The sequence below is a fragment of the Talpa occidentalis genome, unplaced genomic scaffold (assembly GCF_014898055.3).
Source record: "Talpa occidentalis isolate TD23 unplaced genomic scaffold, MPIMG_talOcc4v2.1 talOcc4.9, whole genome shotgun sequence".
Lineage (NCBI taxonomy): Eukaryota > Metazoa > Chordata > Mammalia > Eulipotyphla > Talpidae > Talpa > Talpa occidentalis.
This window is the reverse complement of record NW_023605305.1, coordinates 24,699,687-24,720,148: the sequence shown is the minus strand read 5'-3', so window position 1 is coordinate 24,720,148 and position 20,462 is coordinate 24,699,687. Positions and strand designations below refer to the sequence as shown.

At 39.3% G+C, this 20,462-nt stretch overlaps 2 protein-coding genes across 6 annotated transcripts; both read right to left on the bottom strand.

Annotated features, from left to right (window-relative positions):
- Positions 1 to 422: 422 nt before the first annotated feature.
- Positions 423 to 20,440, bottom strand: ZNF684 (zinc finger protein 684). Of its 5 annotated transcripts, none has more exons than XM_054691724.1 (6): positions 20,400 to 20,440; positions 12,551 to 12,638; positions 9,606 to 9,643; positions 6,039 to 6,165; positions 5,481 to 5,576; positions 423 to 2,087 (listed from the first exon to the last, which is right to left on the bottom strand). In XM_054691724.1, exons 3-6 carry the CDS (start codon positions 9,636 to 9,638, stop codon positions 1,183 to 1,185), a joined length of 1,161 nt encoding a protein of 386 aa, XP_054547699.1. In that variant the 5' UTR covers positions 9,639 to 9,643; positions 12,551 to 12,638; positions 20,400 to 20,440; the 3' UTR covers positions 423 to 1,182. The 5 variants fall into 5 exon arrangements, with proteins under 5 accessions (XP_054547699.1, XP_037356030.1, XP_054547701.1 ...); XM_037500133.2 differs by lacking the exons at positions 12,551 to 12,638; positions 20,400 to 20,440 and adding exons at positions 10,731 to 10,771; positions 11,202 to 11,317; XM_054691726.1 differs by lacking the exon at positions 12,551 to 12,638 and having other exon boundaries at positions 20,400 to 20,431.
- EXO5 (exonuclease 5) lies at positions 15,592 to 20,438 on the bottom strand. Its single transcript, XM_037500074.2, has 2 exons — positions 20,400 to 20,438; positions 15,592 to 17,736 (listed from the first exon to the last, which is right to left on the bottom strand). The coding sequence occupies exon 2, from the start codon at positions 17,707 to 17,709 to the stop codon at positions 16,588 to 16,590; it is 1,122 nt and encodes a 373-aa protein (XP_037355971.1). The 5' UTR covers positions 17,710 to 17,736; positions 20,400 to 20,438; the 3' UTR covers positions 15,592 to 16,587.
- Positions 20,441 to 20,462: the final 22 nt, after the last annotated feature.

The following is a 20,462-nucleotide window of genomic DNA, read 5'->3' as shown; positions in this document are numbered from 1 at the left end:
GCTTATGCAGACATACCTATGAAAAAGAGGAATATTTGAAGTGCAAATGTTTTATTTACATTTTAATTTAAATATTTTTTTAAAGATTTATTTATTTATACAAGAACTGGGGTACAGGTCAGAGGCACAGGAGGGTGAGAGAATTCACCAAAGAGAGCAGGGAGCAGAACAGGCAGATGGATCGAAGACACTGCTGAGGGGAGCAGAAGGCGAGATAGTAGAGGTCTGCCACGCCATGTGGGTTTCTCACCGGCCGGGAATTGAACCTGCGCCCTCGCTGCAGAGGCTGCGGGAGGTCTTTAATTTAAATACTTCTTTTCCTCAACTCAATATAGTTGCTTTCCCCGCCCCCATTGTTAGCTTGTTAAATTTTTATTTTTGGTGTTTATATACATAGGAAAATATCCTTTTTTTTAAAGATTTATTTATTTATTTATACAAGCACTGGGTACAGTCAGAAGCGCGGGAGGGTGAGAGGATTCACCAGAGACAGAGCAGGGAACAGAGCAGGCAGACTGATGAAATACACTGCTGAGGGGAGCAGAGGGCGTGACAGGAGAGGTCTGGGCGCCATGTGGGACCCTCACCGGCGGCTGGGGATCGAACCGGCACAGCAGAGGCTGCCATCAGCTTCGCAGCCCAGCGCTCAACCGCTGCGCCACTGGGGAGGCCCAGGAAAATATCTTTATTAGCATTTTATCATTAAAGAGGAGACTGCCATGCCCATTAAAAGTGCCAGCAAATTATTATAATATTTAAATGCACACTATATATTAAACCAGATTTACTCATTGCACATTGCTAGGATGGGTAGAAAAAATGGTGATATTTATTTCAGAAATCTATTAGATGTACTTTAATGTATACAATTTAATGTATAGATGAAACACACACTTGCATAATTGTATAATTTATTATATAAATTTAAAAAATCAGGCTTGGTATAGTTTTGCTTGCTTGATTTAATTTGTTTACTTTCCAAGGACTTATTACTTATAATTCAATGTTTTCTGTGATCTTTCCTGTGAAAACTTGGTTACCATTTCCAGAATGACTGGCATTTTATTTTATAAGCATCTACTCTTCCAAATTCATCTAAACTGTTGGATTTTTCCCCACTGTGAGTTATCTGCTATTTAATAAGATTTCTCTAATATTTAAGGCTTTCTCATAAAGTGAATATTATATATGAATTTTCTGATGTACAAGAAGGTTTGACTTTTGGGAAAATCCTTTACCACATTTGTTACATTCATAGGGCTTTTCTCCTGTATGAGTTATCTGATGTCTGAGGAGATGAGACTTCTTGATGAAGGCTTTGCCACATTCCATACATCCATGAGGCTTCTCTCCTGTATGAATTCTTTGATGTGTAACAAGCACAGATGTGTTGCCAAAGGCTTTGCCACACACAATACATTGGTAGGGTTTCTCTCCTGTATGAAATCTAGAATGTTTATAAAGCGATGAACTGTACCTGAAGGTTTTCCCACATTCCTTACATTTAAATGAGTTCTCAAGTGTATGAGATTTCACATGTTGCGAGAAGGAGGAGTGCCAAGTGAATGACCTCCCGCACTCACTGCATTCATAAGGTTTCTCTCCAGTGTGAAGTCTCTGGTGGACCATGAGTTGTGCTTTATGCATAAAATCTTTCCCACATTCGTTGCACACAAAGGGTCTCCGGCCATTATGAATTTTCTGATGAGTTTCAAGGTGTACCCTTCTGCTGTAGGCTTTCCCACAGTCATTGCATTCAAAGGGTTTTTTTCTCGTATGATTTTTTTCATGCCTAATGAAATGAAACTTCTTTTTGAAGGCTTTCCCACATTCATTGCATTTATAAGCATTTCCCCCAGTTAAATCTCTATCATAATTAAGTACATCTAAAGTAGGTTGCAAAGTCTTCCCATATGACTTATATATACATGATTTTTTTCTTGCAGGATTAAGAATTGTGTTCATATTATAACCATGGAGTTGCTCCATAGTCAGAATTTTACTGAATGTGAACAAAACTGATTTTAAAAAATTGCCTTTGTTTTCCTGGTGCTGCTCTGATTCATCAATATGTGGACAGTCAGCTTCTAAAAAGAAGTAAAATAAAATATTCCTGGTTAATTTTTCCATCAACATATTATAGAAAGAAACTTAAATGATTTCAAATCTAGTGTCTTATTCTGAAACAAATCTTGTATTTGCTCCAAGCCTAAGCTTTAAATATAATACTGCTAAAGAGGAAATATAAGCAAATGAATGACAATGAGAACAGATGCTTAACTTGTGATCTGTGGAAAGACAGTAAAATAGGCATAAGGCACAATGAGCAGGGTACGGAGAATGTCAAAAGGATGCTCAAAACAGTTGTGTGGCTAGCTCATAGAATGAAGAGAGTCCATTGTAGAAGTCTGATTATTGGATAGGAGAACAGGAGTCAGGGGAGAATATCAGAGGATAGTCTAGGTTTGAAGAAGGCTTATCAGACTCAGAGTCCGCATTACCTATTTCCTAGATTACCCAGGTAGAGTACCTCATTTTCCTCATTCATATCCTTTTTTTTTTTCTTTTAATCATCTAAGGAAAATGTCTATTCCACTCAGGAACATTCTTTTATTTCCAGTCTTTTAACCCCATCCAAACCACAGCTGAGACATATCTGTAGACAAGACTCCAACTCAACTATAGCTAAGTTTCAGTCTTACCAATAAGTCCAGGAACACAAATGCCTAGCAGGTCACTCAAGGGAAGTTCATCCTTAGCCCAGGCACAGATTCGTCTGCTCATTTTCATTCTGGCTAGGTCTCTATATGTCACACTAGTTGTCATATTTGTATTTGACAAACACTATTCTTACATACTAAACTAGTCCCCAGAAAGCTGCTTTGCTCCTGAAGTCACTTTTTTTTTTAATTCTAGCCTTAAAATCCTATAAATTGCAAATCTGTTGCTCCATTAAAAAAATTAGGAAGAAGTGGTTACAATTCCTGAGTTTTTTTCCATGTGGAGTATTAATACAACATCCCTAGTCTCTTGCTCCATACCTTATCCTTCTCTGCAAAGCTGCACTGAGTAGTTTGCTACAGCCATTAGTAAACATTTCTTTATAGAGTGATTCTAAGTATGGAGATTTGGTTTGTTTCTTCTTTCCTCTCTATTACAACCAGCTGGAAGCAGCACTCTGCTACCTCAACCAATAACAACCAAATGAAAAATCCAGAATGATCAGCCTGGTAAACAAAGCTAGGCGATATGATGAACTCACTCATGGTTCTTAAGCATGCATTTCACTAGTCCTCAACAAATACCCTCTGTTCCAAGGATTCTAGCCTCTACGTAACTACAATCTCTGGCTCATGTTCCTTTTGCACCTTAACTTGCCCTCCTCCAACCCCTCTCATTCTATCTAGTATGTATATATTCTCTAGGAAGGAGATCTTAAGATCTCAAAAAAAAAAAGGTAAGAATCTTTGCATACCCATACCTTAAACTTAAAGTTCCATTTTCTCTGACTTCTAAGCTAGTCACTGCTGTTGCCTAAACCATTCATTTTGACTATTAACTAGAACAAAATTAAAATGTTATCGTACTTTGAACAAATGTTCCATGCTCATCAAATTTTAAAATACTTTATAAACTGCAATTTACATACATGGAAATGGAATCATTTTCATTTTTTGCATTCCTTGAATTCTTCTCAGGAAACATATTTAACAGCATATTGGTTTTTTTTTTTTTAAAAAAGCTTTATTTATCTATTTATACAAGTACTGGGTACAGTCAGAAGCGCGGGAGGGTGAGAGAATTCACCAGAGCCAGGGCAGGGAGCAGAGCAGGCAGAAGGACCAAAGTACACTGCTGAGGGGAACAGCGGGCAGCAGGAGAGGTCTGCGCGCCATGTGGGACCCTCGCCTAGTGCCAGGGATTGAACCGGCGCTGCAGAGGCTGCGGGCAGCTTCGCAACCCAGTGCTCAACCACTGTGCCACCAGGGAGGCCCAGGAAGATTTTATTTTAAATTGGTTTAACAGTAGAAATCAAAGGCATTAAGTCACAACAGTATTTAAGGAGAAACTCATGAGAGTTAAAACAAACTGCTTACCACAATGATTTTGAGACTGCAAAGCAGTCATTATGATTCATTGTAACATAAAGATAAACGGGAAGCTTAAAGAATATTGGTTACTATGAAAAAACAAACAATAAGGCTAAGTGAGGTAAAATTCTTGCAATGGAAAGTGGAGGGAGGCAAAGATGCTGGTGAAAGCATAAAGCAAGTAAGTTTAGTATTCAGAGCAATGAAATTTCTGAGGAAGTTGCTGTGAAGAGTTCTGGAGAGGACAGAGAAGCAAGAAGCAAAAAGTAAATAAGCAGTAACAAAGGGTGAGGACAGATATGCAAGGAACCAACTCAAAGTTAGAAGGACCTTCTAAAACATATCAACAATATCAAGTGAAGCAGAAAGATGCACTAGAAGGCAAATAACTCATTAGCTATGAACTAAAGATGAGCAAGGTGGGGTATGTGATTCAAGAAAAGGAATGAGTTGGGTTTTTTAATTTTTAATTTTTTTTAAAGATTTATTTATTTTTTTTTATACAAGAACCAGGGTACCAGCAAATACCAAGGATGGATACACAGGAGGGTGAGAGGACTCACTTGAGACGGAGCGGGGAACAGAACAGGCAGACCAACCAAAATACACTGCTGAGGGGAGCAGCGGGCGCGACAGGAGAGGTCTGCTGCACCACATGGGCATCTCCACGGTCGGTGGGGATAGAACCAGCACTGCAGAGGCTGCGGACAGCTTCACAGAGCTGCACTTAACCACCTGTGCCATCAGGGTGGCCCCCAGTTGGGTTTTTTAAAAAAGGAAAACAATTACAGCATGTTACTAAAAGTTTGGGTGTGGGGGAAACAACATATGCTGAAAAGTTAGTATTTGCCAACTATTTGAAGGGTTTTGCATGTATTAACTCATTATAATCTTTATAATAAGCCTGAGGTAAGGGTTAATACTATGCTTTTTTTTATAAAAGAAGTTTGTATAATTTGCCCAAGGTTAGATAGTGATTGTTGGAGTGAGACTTCAAATCCACACGATCTGACCACATTGTAAGAACTAGCTGTATAGAAAAGAGCTACGATCACCCTAAGGTGTAAAGCAGAATGAGGGTTTTAGGAACAGAACAAAGCAAGAACCTAAATGAAACAGGCCGTGTGAGGAGCCAGAGCAGAGAGGAAGGGGATATCCCTTCACACAAGAACTGAGCAAATACCAAGAGCAGCTATCTGAGGAGAGTGAAAGTGGAAGTGTCATCTGGGGTTCTGAGGATGTTATGTCAGGTGTACCCCATCATTTCTAAAGGCGTTCATGGCTTTTAAGAGGTGCTTCTTGAAAAATATTCAAAGATGCCTGTCTTTCATGGACCAATTGTGAACTCTATTCCAAATACTCCCATCTACCTGGTTTTCTCTCGCTCACCTGGATAGCTCCAACATGCGTTCTCTCCCTGCACCGTCCATGGCTCTTGTCCTTGCTCCACCTTCAAGATCACTTCTGTTTTAGTAACTGGGGCCCCTGTTTATGGGAAACAACACAAAACTGGAAGACAAAAGTGCCAAAGACGAATAACTACCTCACAACTCAGCTCTGCCTCCTTGACTCTCAGGGCCTCGAAAGGATGACAGATGGAACTTTATTTTTATTTATTTATTTATTTTGGTGGGACCCTCGCCGGTGGCCGGGGATTGAACTGGCGTTGCAGAGGCTGCGGCAGCCTCGCAACCCAGCGCTCAACCGCTGTGCCACCAGGGGAGGCCCGACAGATGGAACTTTAGAAAAGATCCTTTGCCTCCAGTTTGGAAGCAGAAGCATAAACTGATCCCTAAATGGGATTAAGAGTTTGACCACTAGGATTCAGGGCCAAATTCAGGACCAAACTTAATGCTTCAGAAAGTTCACAGCTTTCAAAAGTCTTATAGGGAGAGCACTACTGGTACAATCTGTTATACTGAGAAGTTAACCATCCACTATCCTTACCCACTGAGATGAGGTTTCTGAAGTTTTCCAGCATCACATCCCAATACAAGGTCCTCTGGTCACAGTCAAGCAGCTGCCACTCCTCTGGGGTGAAGGCCACTGCCACATCCTGGAACGCCACTGATTCCTGTAATAGCACATTCATCTTCAAACTAAAGAGTGCATCATTTGGGGACTTGCAGGAGAATCAAGGCAATCGAGACATGATATTATAATATGTTCACTGTTGAGTTTTCAGAAAGTCATAGGTGATAACTCTTGTACATTTGGTTCAGAAATATACCTTATGATAGAAACACAAATGATATTAAAATTTTCAACTAGCAACAGGACAATTCAGTGATGGAAAGAACATTCTTTTTAACAAATGGTGTTGGGAAAACTGGATAGCCACACGCAAAAAAATGAAGTTTGGTTCCCTCTGCCTCACCTCATGTACAAAAATGAACTTAAAATGGATTAGAGACCAAAATGTAAGAGCTAGAACTATAAAATTCTTAGAATGAAACATAGGCATAAGTCTCTGTGACCTTGGATTAGGCAATGGTTTCTTTTTTTTTTTTTTAATTTTTAAGATTTCTTTATTTATTTTATACAAGCATTGGATACAGTCAGAAGCGTGGGAGGGTGAAAGAATTCACCAGAGCCAGAGCAGAGAGCAGAACAGGCAGAAGGACTGAAGTACACTGCTGAGGGGAGCAGCGGGCGGCAGGAGAGGTCTGCGCGCCACATGGGACCCTCCTCTGGTGGCCGGGGAGCAGCCGGGGATCGAACTGGCACTGCAGAGGCTGCTGGGCACCTTTGCAACCCAGCGCTCAACCACTGCGCCACCGGGGAGGCCCTATGGTTTCTTGTATTTGACAAAAAGTGTGACAAGATAAAGTAGATAAATTTGAATTCATTAAAATTTTTGTCTTCAGGGCCTCCCTGGTGGCGCAGCGGGTAAAGTGCTGCACCGTGAAGCTGTCCGCAGCCTCTGCAGCATGAGTTCAATCCCCAGCTGGCCAGGGAGAAACCCACATGGCGTGGCAGACCTCTCCTGTCTCACCCGCTGCTCCCCTCAGCAGTGTCTTTGGTCCTTCTGCCTGTTCTGCTCCCCGCTCTCTGGTGAATTCTCTCACCCTCCTGTGCCTCTGACCTGTACCCTAGTTCTTGTATAAATAAATAAATCTTTAAAAAAAATTTTTGGCTTCAAAAGACACCATAAGAAAGTGAAAATACACAGTCTGCAGAGTGGGAGGAAATATTTGCAGATCATATATCAGATAAGAGAGTTGTTTTTGTATCTAGCATATAAAAAGAACACTTACAACTCAACAATAAGACAACTTAATTTAAAAATCAGCAATAGATTTGATCAGATATTTCTCCAAAGACATCAAAGGTCAATCAACACACAGAAAATAAGTTCAACATCATTAGTCATTAGGAAAATGAAAATTAAAATCACAATGAGGTATCACTTCACACGAAGATGATTAAAGTTAAAGACAAATAGTGACAAGTGTTGGTAAGGATGCGAAGAAACTGAAAATCTTGTAAATTGCTGGTAGGACTGTAAATGGTACAGCAAGTATCGAAAACAGTTTGTCATGTTATCAAAATGTTTAACAGAGTCACCCAACAATTCCTCTGAGATATGTACCCAAGAGAGTAGAAAACATATGTCCACACAAATGTCTATACACAAATGGACTTTTTTAAAACGTGATAAGATATACCCTCTCAACCACAAAGCCAAAATCAAATTAAATTTTAATTACCTTAAACTGAAGTCAAAACACGGAACTGAAAGGCATGTGGCTATGTGTCTATCACAGAGAAATAGTTAAGACAATATAGAATAGGGTCAGCAAACCAAAATCCAAAGGTTGACCTCCTATTTTTGTAAATCAAATGTCACTGGAACATAGTTACACCCATTTGGTTTTTTCCACTGGAAGGGCAGAGCTGAGTAGTCACCATAGAAGTTCTATAGTCTTCAAGTCTAAAATATTTACTATCTGGCACTTTAAAAAGTTAAGAGAGTGGGTACAGCTTATCTCAGGAATGCAAAGACAGCTCACTATTGGGAAATATAATAGACAATATATGATTTTTGACAGGTATAAAAAGGAAGAACATGAGAAAAATGTTCCCAACTTATGAAAACAGTCTTCATAAGCTAAAAATCCTTAAGTTGACTAAAAACAAAATCAAAAACGAAAAGGCAACAGTGAAACACCAGGAGCATTCCTATTAAAATTGGAACAACAAAAAAGGATATTTGCCTAGTTATTATAATAAAAATGTAATTATTAAAATCCCTGGTCACAGCAACAAGACAAGGTAAAAAACAGACATAAAAACTTGGCAGTGGGCCTCCCCTGCTGGCGCAGGTGGTTGAGTGCAGTGCGGTGAAGCCGTCCGCAGCCTCTGCAGCGCCGGTTTGATTCCTGGCTGGCTATGGAGATTCCCACATGGCGTGGCAGACCTCTCCTGTCACGCCCATTGCTCCCCTCAGCAGTGTATTTCAGTCAGTCTGCCTGTTCTTTTCCCCATGCTGTCTCTGGTGAATCCTCTCACCCTCCCGCACATCTGGCCTGTACACTGGTTCTTGTATGCATGAATAAATAAATCTTAAAAAACAAAACAAAACTGGGCAGTAACTGACAAAGCACCATTTGAAGAATATGTGAAGAACACTTGCACTTAATAATAGCTCTCTAAGTTGATATAAATTCAAATAGGTAAATTCATACTTTCCCATTAGAACAGCCAATTAGAAATTAAAAAGAATCCATCCCATTATCAACAGCAAGTTAAAACATGTTAGAATCAAGGTAATAAAAATGTACAGAATTATATAAAATGATATAACTGTAATGAAGGACCTATAAAAGTTTAATAAATAGAAAACTTATTGAAAATGTATGAATTCTCTCCAAATTAATCTAAAGTTTAATGGAATCAAATAAAAATACCTAACACCCTCCTTTATGGACCCTGACAAGCTGATTTTAAAACTGTTAAAGAACAGTTGGAGACACTAGAAAAAGTCTAAGGTGTACTTATGGTTCCAGATGAACATTAAAAAGGCTATGTATCTGCACCTACAAATTGAGTTCATACAGTTCTGGCTGGCACTATGTTTCCTGATTACCCTAGGGAACACTCTAAGAAAGTCATAGGAACTCTGATGTTCTATCTATCACAGGTTGTTGCTGTAAATATTATTTCTAACATTATGGAACTCCAGTAGAAGATATTTTCTTCTAAGAATTGTGCCAGGAAAAAAATTACTTATCTAGAAAAATATTTTGCTTTATGCTCGTGGACAATGCCAATACTTTAATTGGGTTGTTACCTACTTTCTATATCATCAGAAAGACTGGCCATACATTTATTGTTCAAATTTACTCCAACTATATGGAGACTTTATAACCTGTCTAATAACTTAACAATTTTACAATTTTCTAAACTTTCCTTTTGGACATCATCTCTTCAATGTACATTTCCCCTGACCATACATTTCCTTTTTATGTGGATTTTGAGAAATTAAAATGACTGTACAAATGGATGCCTTACCTGGGAGTTGATCATTTTCTGCACCTCTTGCATAGAATCTATGAATAGATGGAGAGCAGTAAGACATGAAAAACCAGGTCTGAAAAGTAGAACCCTGCTGTATCAGAACAGAGGCACCCACATGTCAGACTCAGAACATACCACTTAGGAGAATGCTTGAAGCAAGTCAGAAAAGTCCATAATGTTTTATAAGCATCAATCCTTCTCTGCTTGTGATTGTTACGATTAGATAAAATTTAGGTAAGGATGCACATTTCTGTCCTGCTGGCATAACAAGTTGTTAACCTTTGAATCAGTGATATTAATTTTTCTCCCAGCAATGTATTTTTGTATCCTTACATTAAAAATGAGTTAAAAGCCTTGATTCTGAAGCTCAGTATCTCTAGAAGTAATTCCTTCCTGTAATTCTCTAGTATCTGCTCTGAAGCTAAGGAAAGAAATCTCAAACTAGCATGGGTTTTCTTAAGAATACTGGATCCAAGGATGCAGATACACCTTTTTTTTTTTGGTGGTGGTGGTAGGGTTTTTTTGTTTATTTGTTTGTTTGGTAAGATAGAGTGTTCTTTTTAGACTCCACCTCTGTCTCTGTCTTTAGAAACTTACTATCTCCTATAAGCCAGGTCTGGGCTTTTTGAAATGATAACTAGCACGGCTGTGTGGTTCCTGGAAAGGTTAAGATGTGCAAGAGAGATTTACAGCTTTATTTACAGTTTTCACTGGGATGATCTGCAGACTCACCAAGATCTTTAAAAATAAAATCACAAAACTTTAGAAAACCCAAATAAAGGACCAGGAAAAAGACTAATTATAATAAAGTAAAAATCAAAATCAACAAGCAACTAGAAACCACAGACACACTAGAGAGGGAGGGAGTAGGATCAAAACAAGGGGGATGGGAATTGTATGGGGACTATAACCAAGATGAAAATGCATACATTGTGCAAAAATGAAAAATGATTTAAAAATATATAAAAGGAAAAAAATAAAATCACAAAACTTAGCATTCATTGCTCAAATATTTCAAAAGGAGAAGAAATCCAGTTTCTTTCTTTTTATAAGGTGCTATCTTGCAAATAAAATTTGAACACAACTCATCTAGGTGTGAGTTTCAGCTCTTCCACTTACGAAGCGGTGTGTGTCTAGGCAAGTAACTTCATGTCTGTCAGCTTCAGTTAATTCGCGTGCAAAACAGAGAACATACTTATTTCAGAGGATTGCTGTCAGAATTCCGAGAATGCAAAGCAGTTTCTCTAAAATGCTTTCTCCCTGGTCTCTGGAAAAGGCTTAAAATTCCCCGCTGCAGCCTCTGGTCGAGGCAAGGGTGCTCTTGAAGCAGGACAGCAGAGTCGGATGCACAGACTCCCACAGGGACCTGCACGGAGACTGCGCCCGGCCCAGCCTCACCGCGATCTGGGAACCCACCGAGTGGCAACTCCTTTCTCGGGACAGCCCCGGGTCGGAAAGGGCCCACAAACCCAAACACAAAGCCAGCGCACGTGGGGGCCGTGAAGTTTTTATCTTCGGTGGGCTAAACCAACAGACTGGCACCTACCTTTCTAGCCTTCCCTCACGTCCCCCCATCCCAGAGGGTCCTACCTGCCACCCTTTCACTGCCACGCTCCTAGTCTGCCTCTACACCGAAGATCAGGTTACAGAGCCAGCCACCAGCTCCGCGGCCGGCCCCGCCCACACCTCACGCGGCGCTCGGGGGAGGACGGCAGCAGCCAGGCTAGAGACGCACTGCGCATGTGCGGAAGTAACTGCCCACCCAGAATCCCCAGGCCTCCCCGCGGTGAAGGGAATTTACCGGGACTACATTTCCCACAAGCCTTGTGGAGCCTGTTTCCGGAACCCGTCAGAGGGGCTGCCTCTTTTTTTTTTTTTTTTTTTAAGTTTTATTTATTTTTGCATACAAGAGCTGGGGCACAGGCCAGGGGTGTGGGGGTGAGAGGATTCACCAGAGACAGAGCGGGGAGCAGAACAGGCAGACTGACTGAAATACACTGCTGAGGGGAGAAGTGGGTGAGTCAGGAGAGGTCTGCTGTGCCATGTGGGTTGCTCCCTGGCTGGCTGGGAATCGAACTCGTGCTGCAGAGGCTGCGGACAGCCTCATAGGTGGCATCTTAATCCTTTGCGCCACCAGGGAGGCCCTGTGCTGCCTCTTTTGGAGGAGAGCCCCTCAGTGGTATGGGTGGGGCTACCCTGAGATCGATGCTCATTTTGAAAAGGGTAGTGTAGATATCATTTTCGTTTAAAAAGATAAACATCCGAATTTTTGATACTAGAAAATCTAATCCTTAATGCTAAGAGAATAATTTACTTAGTGGGATTTCTTTTAGAAATATACTAGTTTAGGTCAGGGGGATGAGAGCAACCAACAAGGAAGACTGAGAAAGAATAACCTGGGGGGATTATGGAAAAGTAGGAGACCTTGGATCGTCAAAATCAAGAGGCGATAGAGTTTCCAGAAGGTGGAAGTGAAGTGATCCACTATGTTAAGTACTGTTGATAGGTCAAGTAACATGAGAATTTAAGACTTGACCATTGTATTCAGCAACGTGAAGTTTGTTGGAACATGCAGTTTTGTCAAGTGTGTCAAGTGTGGAAGTCTGATAAGTGGGATGAAGTAGGAGAGGAAGTGGAGAAAGCAAATATAGGCAGTACTTTTTTTTTAAGTTTTGCGTTTTAAAGATAGCAAAAGAGAAATCTGTCATTGCATGTGGATTTTGGGTCCAGAATTCTTTTAAGATTTGGAAGAAATTACAGTATATTTATATCGTTAAATGATACAGTAGAGAGGGGGAAATTGACAATACAGGGGAGACAGTACAGTTGCAGGAGGAAAGTTCTTGAGAAAAATGAAATCCAATACATAACTGGAACGATCATTTCTAAGTAAGTGTAGACAATGCATTCATTGAAATAAAAGGGTATGCAGAATTTACAGGCACAGATGCAGATAGGCACACGTATTTGGTGGTGGTGAAAGGATGATGTGCTTTTCTAAGGACTTCTGTTTTCTCAGACGGAAAGCTGAAAGTAAAGATAGGGAGAGGTTTCAGAAGTGAAAATAAGGAATACATCATTACATTGACACTTTTTCCCATATTTCAACACCTGTGAAGTTGCTTTTACAAATGATGGTTTACCAGTTCAATTGGCAGCATTTTTTCCCCTCTTAGTATGTAAAATAATGATGTATCTTACAATCAAAGTCATGTGAGATTCTAATGTTACTTAGGACTGTGGGAGAGTGAGTGGATTAAGGAAATGGACTACTGTCCAGCAGCATTAAGAATTCAATTGTTACTAGGAACCATTGACTTTACCGGCATTATCAGGGACATAAAGACATTTGTCTATCTCATGCTTTAAAAAAATCATTTCTTGGGACCTCCCTGGTGGTGCAGGGGGCTAAGTCTTAGCACTATCAAGCTATCCGCAGCCACTACAGCAGAAGCTCCATCCCCAGCCAGGGAGGTGATCCACATGGTACAGCAGACCTCTCCTGACTCACCTGCCGCTCTCCTCAGCAGTGCATTTCACTAGATCTGCCTGTTCTGCTCCCCATTCTGTCTCGGGTGAATCTTCTCACCAACCCCCCTCACACCTCTGGCTTCCACCCAAGTTCTTGTCCAATCTGGATACCTTTTTATGTTTTCCTTGACTCAATGCATGAAATATATTCACCACTACAATGAATAAAAATGGTAATAGGCAACATAACTGCCCTTTTCCTGAACTTACGGGGAAAATATTGTCTTTCACCATTGAGTGTGATGTTGACTGTAGGGTTTTTTGTAGATGCCCTTCATGAAGTTGAAGTTCTCTTTTAATTTTCCAGTAGTTTTTTATGAAGAATGAATTAATGTTTTATCAAAACATTTTTTCATCATAGAACTATATGGCTTTTCACTTGTGAATTATGCTGATTTTAAAAATGTTAAGCCAATCTTGCAGTCCTTGGGTAAATTTCGCTTGGGGATGGTATATTGCCCTTTTTATGTATTGTTGGACTGTATTTACTAAAACTAAAAATTTTTTTGCATCTATCTTCATGGGGTATACTGGTCTACGGGTTTTGTGTGTGTGTGTAATATCTGGTCTGGCATTATAATATATATACTATCTGCCAAAATCTCATTGGCATTATACAATGAGTAGAGAAGTTTCCTCCTCTTTTTCTGGAAGTTTGTGAGCCTTTGGTATTACTTCTTCCTTAAAGAATTCAGCCGAGAAGTCATCTGGGACTGGAGTTTTCTTTGAGGAAAGGTCTTTAGCCAATTTCTTTATTAGATATATTACTTAGGTTTCTTTTTGAGTAAGCTTTGGTGGTTTGTATCTTTTTTTTTTTTAAAAGATTTATTTTTATTTATTTATACAAGCACTGGGTACAGTCAGAAGCGCAAGAGGGTGAGAGAAATCACCAGAGCCAGAGCGGGGAACAGAACAGGCAGACTGACAAAACACACTGCTGAGGGGAGCAGCGGGCAGCAGGAGAGGTCTGCGCGCCATGTGGGACCCTTGCCCCATGGCTGGGGATAGAACCGGTGCTGCAGAGGCTGCAACCCAGCGCTCAACTGCTGCGCCACCAGGGGAGGCCCGGTGGTTTGTATCTTTTAAGGAATTTGCCTGTGTCATCTAAGTTGTCAAATATATTGGCAAAAAATTGTTCATATTTCCTTATTAGTCCTTATTAATCTATCTGTAATAATTGTAGTGATGTCACCTCTGTCATTGCTGGTACTGGTCATGTGCCTGTACTTTTTTTTCCCTGAGTGGTCTAGCTACAACTTTTCAATTTTATTGATCTCTAAGAATCATCTTTTGATTTCATCAATTTTCTCTTTATCTGTTTTCTATCTCATTTGTTTCAGTAATGGTATTTCATTTTTAATGTTTCCTTTGGGTTTCATTTTCTTTTTTAGTTTTAGGTTGACACTGAGGTCAGTAATTTGAGAGCTTTCTTCAATTCATAAAATACAAATTACCAATAAAGGATAAATATTCATCTTCTGAGGTTAATCTAAATAGTGCAAATTAATATAATACTAAATATATTAATTATTCATATTGGCATTATTTAAGAATTATTATAATACTAGAGTCAGGGTGTGGAAGAACATACTTTTATATACTATTCTCTGAAAAATGATGAGTTAAGTTATCCAACACTATGACAAGTACAAAAGATTCTTGCTAGGTACACTTCTGCAGGGTAATCTGGATGAAGATGTATTCTAAATGTAAACATCTTCTATCCCAAAATTTCTAGGCCTAAGGAGGAAAATCAGAAAATATTTAGAATATCTTATCTATCTATCTGGGCTATATACATTTATGTCTCTATATCCAACCCTTTAAGTATGCTTAACAGAGAAGAATTAATTAAATGATGAATTATATTATACATGTACATGGAAACAATGTATTATCAGCTGTTAATATATGAAAATATATCCACTATAAAACTTGACTGATACCAGAATGTTAGAGGATTTGTGTCCAATCATATACACTCCAACACACACATATTTGTTTTATGCTTTGTTTATATAACCATAAAAACATTTTGAAGAACCTTATTGATTTCCTATAAATGGTTATCTTGGGGTTCAGATTTAGTGGGTGTGTCTATGAGAGTTAACATTTAGTTTCTACTGAATATATATAGTGTTTGCAGTAGAAAAAGATAGAAAATAACCTAAGTACATAGAGACCTGGTTAGATACACAACAGTCTATTTTTACAAGGGAATACTTTCCCGTTGCTGAAAGGAATGAGGGGTGATGTCAACGTCATTCTTTCCTCTGGCCTCTTTGTTGATATTTGCAGATGGCTCCACTGCCTTCTCAGATGACCAAGATTCCCATTACCTTTACATTTTTCTGAATGTTATTTTTTACTTTATAAAAAGAGTATTATACTATATATAACTTTTGGGGATTACTTTTTCACTTACTATTGTGGTAAGATTTATCCACATTGTTGAATGTCTTCGTAGCCCATCTGTTTTGGCTGCCATAACACATCATGCCCTTTTCTAATGATGGGCACCTGGATAGTTTCTAGGTGTGGTTTTGCTATTGTGAAAGAGCTATAAAGTATATTCTTGTTCCTATTTCCTGTTGTAATATGTATGATATTATGCATATACATGTATAATATGTATAAGAATTTCCTGTTCTATTTGTGTAAGAAATGGTATTACTGGATTACAGTATATAAATGTCCTAAGTTATTCGTATATTGTATTCTCATAGCTAATACTTTCATGTTTTAGGACTTCCTGTTGCTATTTTATTTTCCTTTATTTCTTTGTACACATTTATTATGTTTAAATTCTTGGTCACTCATTCCACTAATTCTGCTTTAGAAATATGTTTATGTATATACTTAAAAGCTTGCAATAACATATATGCAACTATTCATAGTGGGTGTCTTTGAAGGTGTAAAGTCATTAAAAAAGCCATCAGTTTAAATGACCTGGGCAGCATTTTATTTTGTGTAATTATATAAAACAAAGACTTGATTAAGAAAAAATAGGAAAGAGACTTCTCAGAAACCGAGAATCTTCTTAGGAAAACAATGATTGCTGAAGGATACCTTTTCTCCAGTCATGATGATCATCTTGGGATGGTCGTCTTGGGAACTGATGGTGAAGTTCCAGAGACAGTAGAATTCCAGATCTTCCCCCTTATCCCTCTTTTTTTTTTTTTTGTGGAACCCTCGCCGGCAGCTGGGGAACGAACCGGAGCTGCAGAGGCTGCGGGCAGCCTCGCAGCCCAGCGCTCAACTCCTGCGCCACCAGGGGAGGCCCCTTTATCCCTGACTCTTGGTCCTGGATTTGTGTGGTTAAAGGTGAGGAAATATGAAATGAACTAAAATGAGAACACTCTGAATGCCAAGCTCAGAAATTGGTCCCCTTTACTTCTGCTGAGTACATAAGAGAGATCTAAATCTCTGAAGGCCTACCTTCTGTTCATTTGGCTTTTTTGGCTTGAGGCTCGAGCATGGAGCTGCGCATCCAGCCACCCTTCTTCCATTCACAGATATCTGCATAGCTACATGTCTGGCACTTCCAAGCCTCTTCCACATCAATTCCTTGAGGTTCTCGGTGGCCCATCCAATAGGCCATATAGTGCTGCACCTTGCTTCTCACCTCCTTCTCTTCAAAGGCCACAATCTCTGTACCCAGCAGAGTGGCAGTTTCTTGATGGATATACTCAATCTTTAGGTTATCAATAACTGGGAGGTCAGACAATGTTAGAGACAAAAAGACCAGCTCCATGAGGTCACCTAAGGACTTCACAGAAAAGCCTCCCTGCCTGGCATGTCTCAGCACCGAAGATCCCAGTGGTTTTTCTGGATGCAATTTTGCATGGTGGACTAGGCTGGCAGTGGTCACTTTCCCTTGTACCATGGCATCAAAGATATATTTGTATAGGCTGACCTGGAAACAATCTTTTTTTTTCTGAGCTTCTACAGGGAGCACAGGGCGCCTCCGTGTCTTGAGCTCAGCCAGTTCCAGCTCCCCCTTGTCTGTATAGTGCAGCTCATCAATCACTCCAACAAGAAGCACACCCTCTACTTCTCCAAACACTGGGAACTCTCTGATGCGTCCTCCTGACTGCAGCGTAGGAATCATTGATAATATGTTCAGAAACTTAACCGCCCAAGAATCTTCTTTACTGGTGATAGAGATAGTCACAAGATCATGAACTTCTAGTTCTTTGGCTAGGTGGATGCTGGCACCAGTGTTTAAGACAGTGGCCTTCTCGGGTGTCAAGAAATCAGGAAGTTGCTTCTTATATACTATTTGCTGTTCACACCAATCCTGAGTAGACAGATCAGTGACATACAAACATTTAAGGTGAAATAGCTCCAGGGGTGATGAGATGCCCAATTCTCTTTTCCTCTTTGGTAAGTCTGTGAACCTGTCATCTTTCCCAGGGAGTTCAGAAGAAGGGCCAGGTTTGCTAAGCGAAGAACTTGACTCTTGGGTATCTTCCAGGTCCAGAAAGTCTAGAAATTCTGAATCACTAAAGTCTGAGAACCCTGAGGCCTCTGCTGACACTGATTCCTCTTCCCCAGTCTCAGTCATAGCACAGATGTGGGTCAGAAGAGAGTCCTGCATATCATATCATGTTAAAGAAATTATCCAAATAAAATAAAATAAATTAAGTATTTCCCAAATGCACTTTCAAATTCCAATAAGAATCATGACTCATTATTTATTCTTTAAAGAAGCTTACTTATTACCAATTAGTAATGTTACAGTGATGTAGTACAGGTACAATTTATAATAGCTTTTGTGTGAACACTGGGCAAAATTTTCAAAGTGAAAAATAGTTTTATTCCTGAATCTGGCACTAAAATATTATGTACAATTTTAAGCATGTCACCTTCCTTGACCTCAATTTCTTCAGATTCAAAATGCAACTGGATATTATTTATTGTTTTAAGGGAATATAGATCGTAGATCTTTATAAATGTTGGAGCAATGTTTGGCAGTTTTCCATGGGCCACTTCTACAATTCCTTTGATAAAAAGTCCTTGACTGGAAAAATAAATCTCAATGACAAACTGTTCCTTGAGAAAATCAGCTCTACAATGATTGTTTTTAAATGTAGTTCACATCTTTTTCTTTCTCCTTTTCTTAATAAACTTGTCCTTTTAAAATGTAAAAAAAAATTAAATGTAGTTCTCAAGAAGATATTATGGCAAAATTCAGACCTATATACATACATAAAGACCTACTTATGTAGATCTTATATACATAGTCATAGCATGAAGTAATGAGAGAGGATGTTCAAAGTAATACATGAAAATCAGCTGCCTTCCATACTTGATATACATGATGGAAAAAGCAGCAGCTCTTAGTAGGTATTAATTTACCCTAACCAACTTTATAAATGATCTTCCTAACATTCTAGAAATTAGTATTCACCACTAAGTTATTTTTTTGTTGTTGTTCGACACCAGGAATTCAAACCACTAAATTTATTTTCTCCCTCAAAAAATTATTTTAGGATGGAAAGAAAATATAGATAGAGGGCCTCCCCAGTGGAGCAGCGGTTGAGCGCTGGGTTGCGAAGCTGCCCGCGGCCCCTGCGGCGCCGGTTCAATCCCCGGCTGCTCCCCGGCCACCGGAGGAGGGTCCCACATGGCGCGCAGACCTCTCCTGCTGCCCGCTGCTCCCCTCAGCAGTGTACTTCGGTCCTTCTGCCTGCTCTGCTCCCTGCTCTGGCTCTGGTGGATTCTCTCACCCTCCCGCGCTTCTGACTGTACCCAGTGCATGTATAAACAAACAAACAAACAAATAAAACATGCCTCTATTAAAAAAAAATTAAAAAAAAAAAAGAAAATATAGATAGCTAGTAAAAAAGTTATTTGCAATGAACAAAAATAATATGGTGCTAAGATTTTTGCTCATACCTATATTGTTTTGTAGGCGACTACGGTAGCAACAAAACACAGAATTGTACTTTTACACAGGGGTCTTAAATTGTAAATGTACCATAAATGATGACAATTTCAAAATAAGAAATTTTATTTGAACTATAAAATCCCTGAATGTTGGCGAATCTTTAGCCTCCACCAACAAACTAAAGCTAAATGGTGGGCCTCCCTGGTGGCGCAGGTGGTTGAGCGCTGTGCCTGAGGCTCTCCGCAGCCTCTGCAGCGCAAGTTCTATCCCAGCCAGCCCGCGAGGGTCCCACTTGGCAAAGCGGACCTCTCCTGTTGCCCCTGCTGCTCCCCTCAGCAGTGTATTTCGTTAGTCTGCCTGTTCTGTTCCCCACTCTGTCTCTGGTGAATCCTCTCACCCTCCTGTGCATCTGGCCTGTACCCCGGTTCTTGTATAAATATATAAATCATTAAAAAAAATAAAGCTAAATGGTAATTAACATGTATACTTTTGCTTTTTGTTTTTTCCATGGGGGGGGGATTAAATCCAAATGAGTTGATTTTGAAAATATTTTATATCAAATATCTATATCTGGGCTGTTCAAATATAGCCACTACCCACATGGGACTTAACTAAAATTAAATCAAACTTAAAATTCTTTTTCTCAGTTGCATTAGCCACATTTCAATTGTTCAGTAGCTACATGTAGCTAGGAGGTACATAGTAAGGCAAAGACATAGAACATTTCCCTGAACAGAGAAAGCTCTATTTAACAGTAATGATTTAGATCATTTCATATGTATGCATTAACTCTTGTAAACTCTTACAAGATATGGACTTTCTACTTGTTGTATACGTAAGATTGAGAACATGAAAGCCCTAATCAGGTAAGTGAAATGTCTTGTAGAGAAGATACAAAAGTAGGGCATTCCCTGGGGAAATAGTCATCTAAAAGAAGAAAATAATATACTAGGGACGCGTAATTTTTATTCAGTCACCTGGACTTTCTTGTGCAGACAAAATCCAAACTAGAGCATGACGCAGTTCATTATCCAAATTGCAGTGTATCTTTGTGATACAAAATGATTTAACATGGTACATGGGCCAACATTTTTAGTAATATTTTGGAATAAATATATAGCTGTTTAACATGTCCATCACACACATAATTTCATAAATGGTGTTTCTGAGATGTTTTCTTTTTAAATAAATGTGAGAAAATAAAAATAAAAGAATAACAATATAGGTAATACATAAGAGCAAAAATCATTAAGTGGTAAGTGAATAAGATGTTTGGGAAACACCAGCATACTAGGAAGAGATAAGACATGTATCTAATTCCTCTGCTAAATAAGATCAAGTTTTAGGAGAAGAAACTTACACACCTGGAATGTGGCTGGTCTTCCTCTTCACAGGGACAGGCAGAATACTGAAATGATAAGACTGGG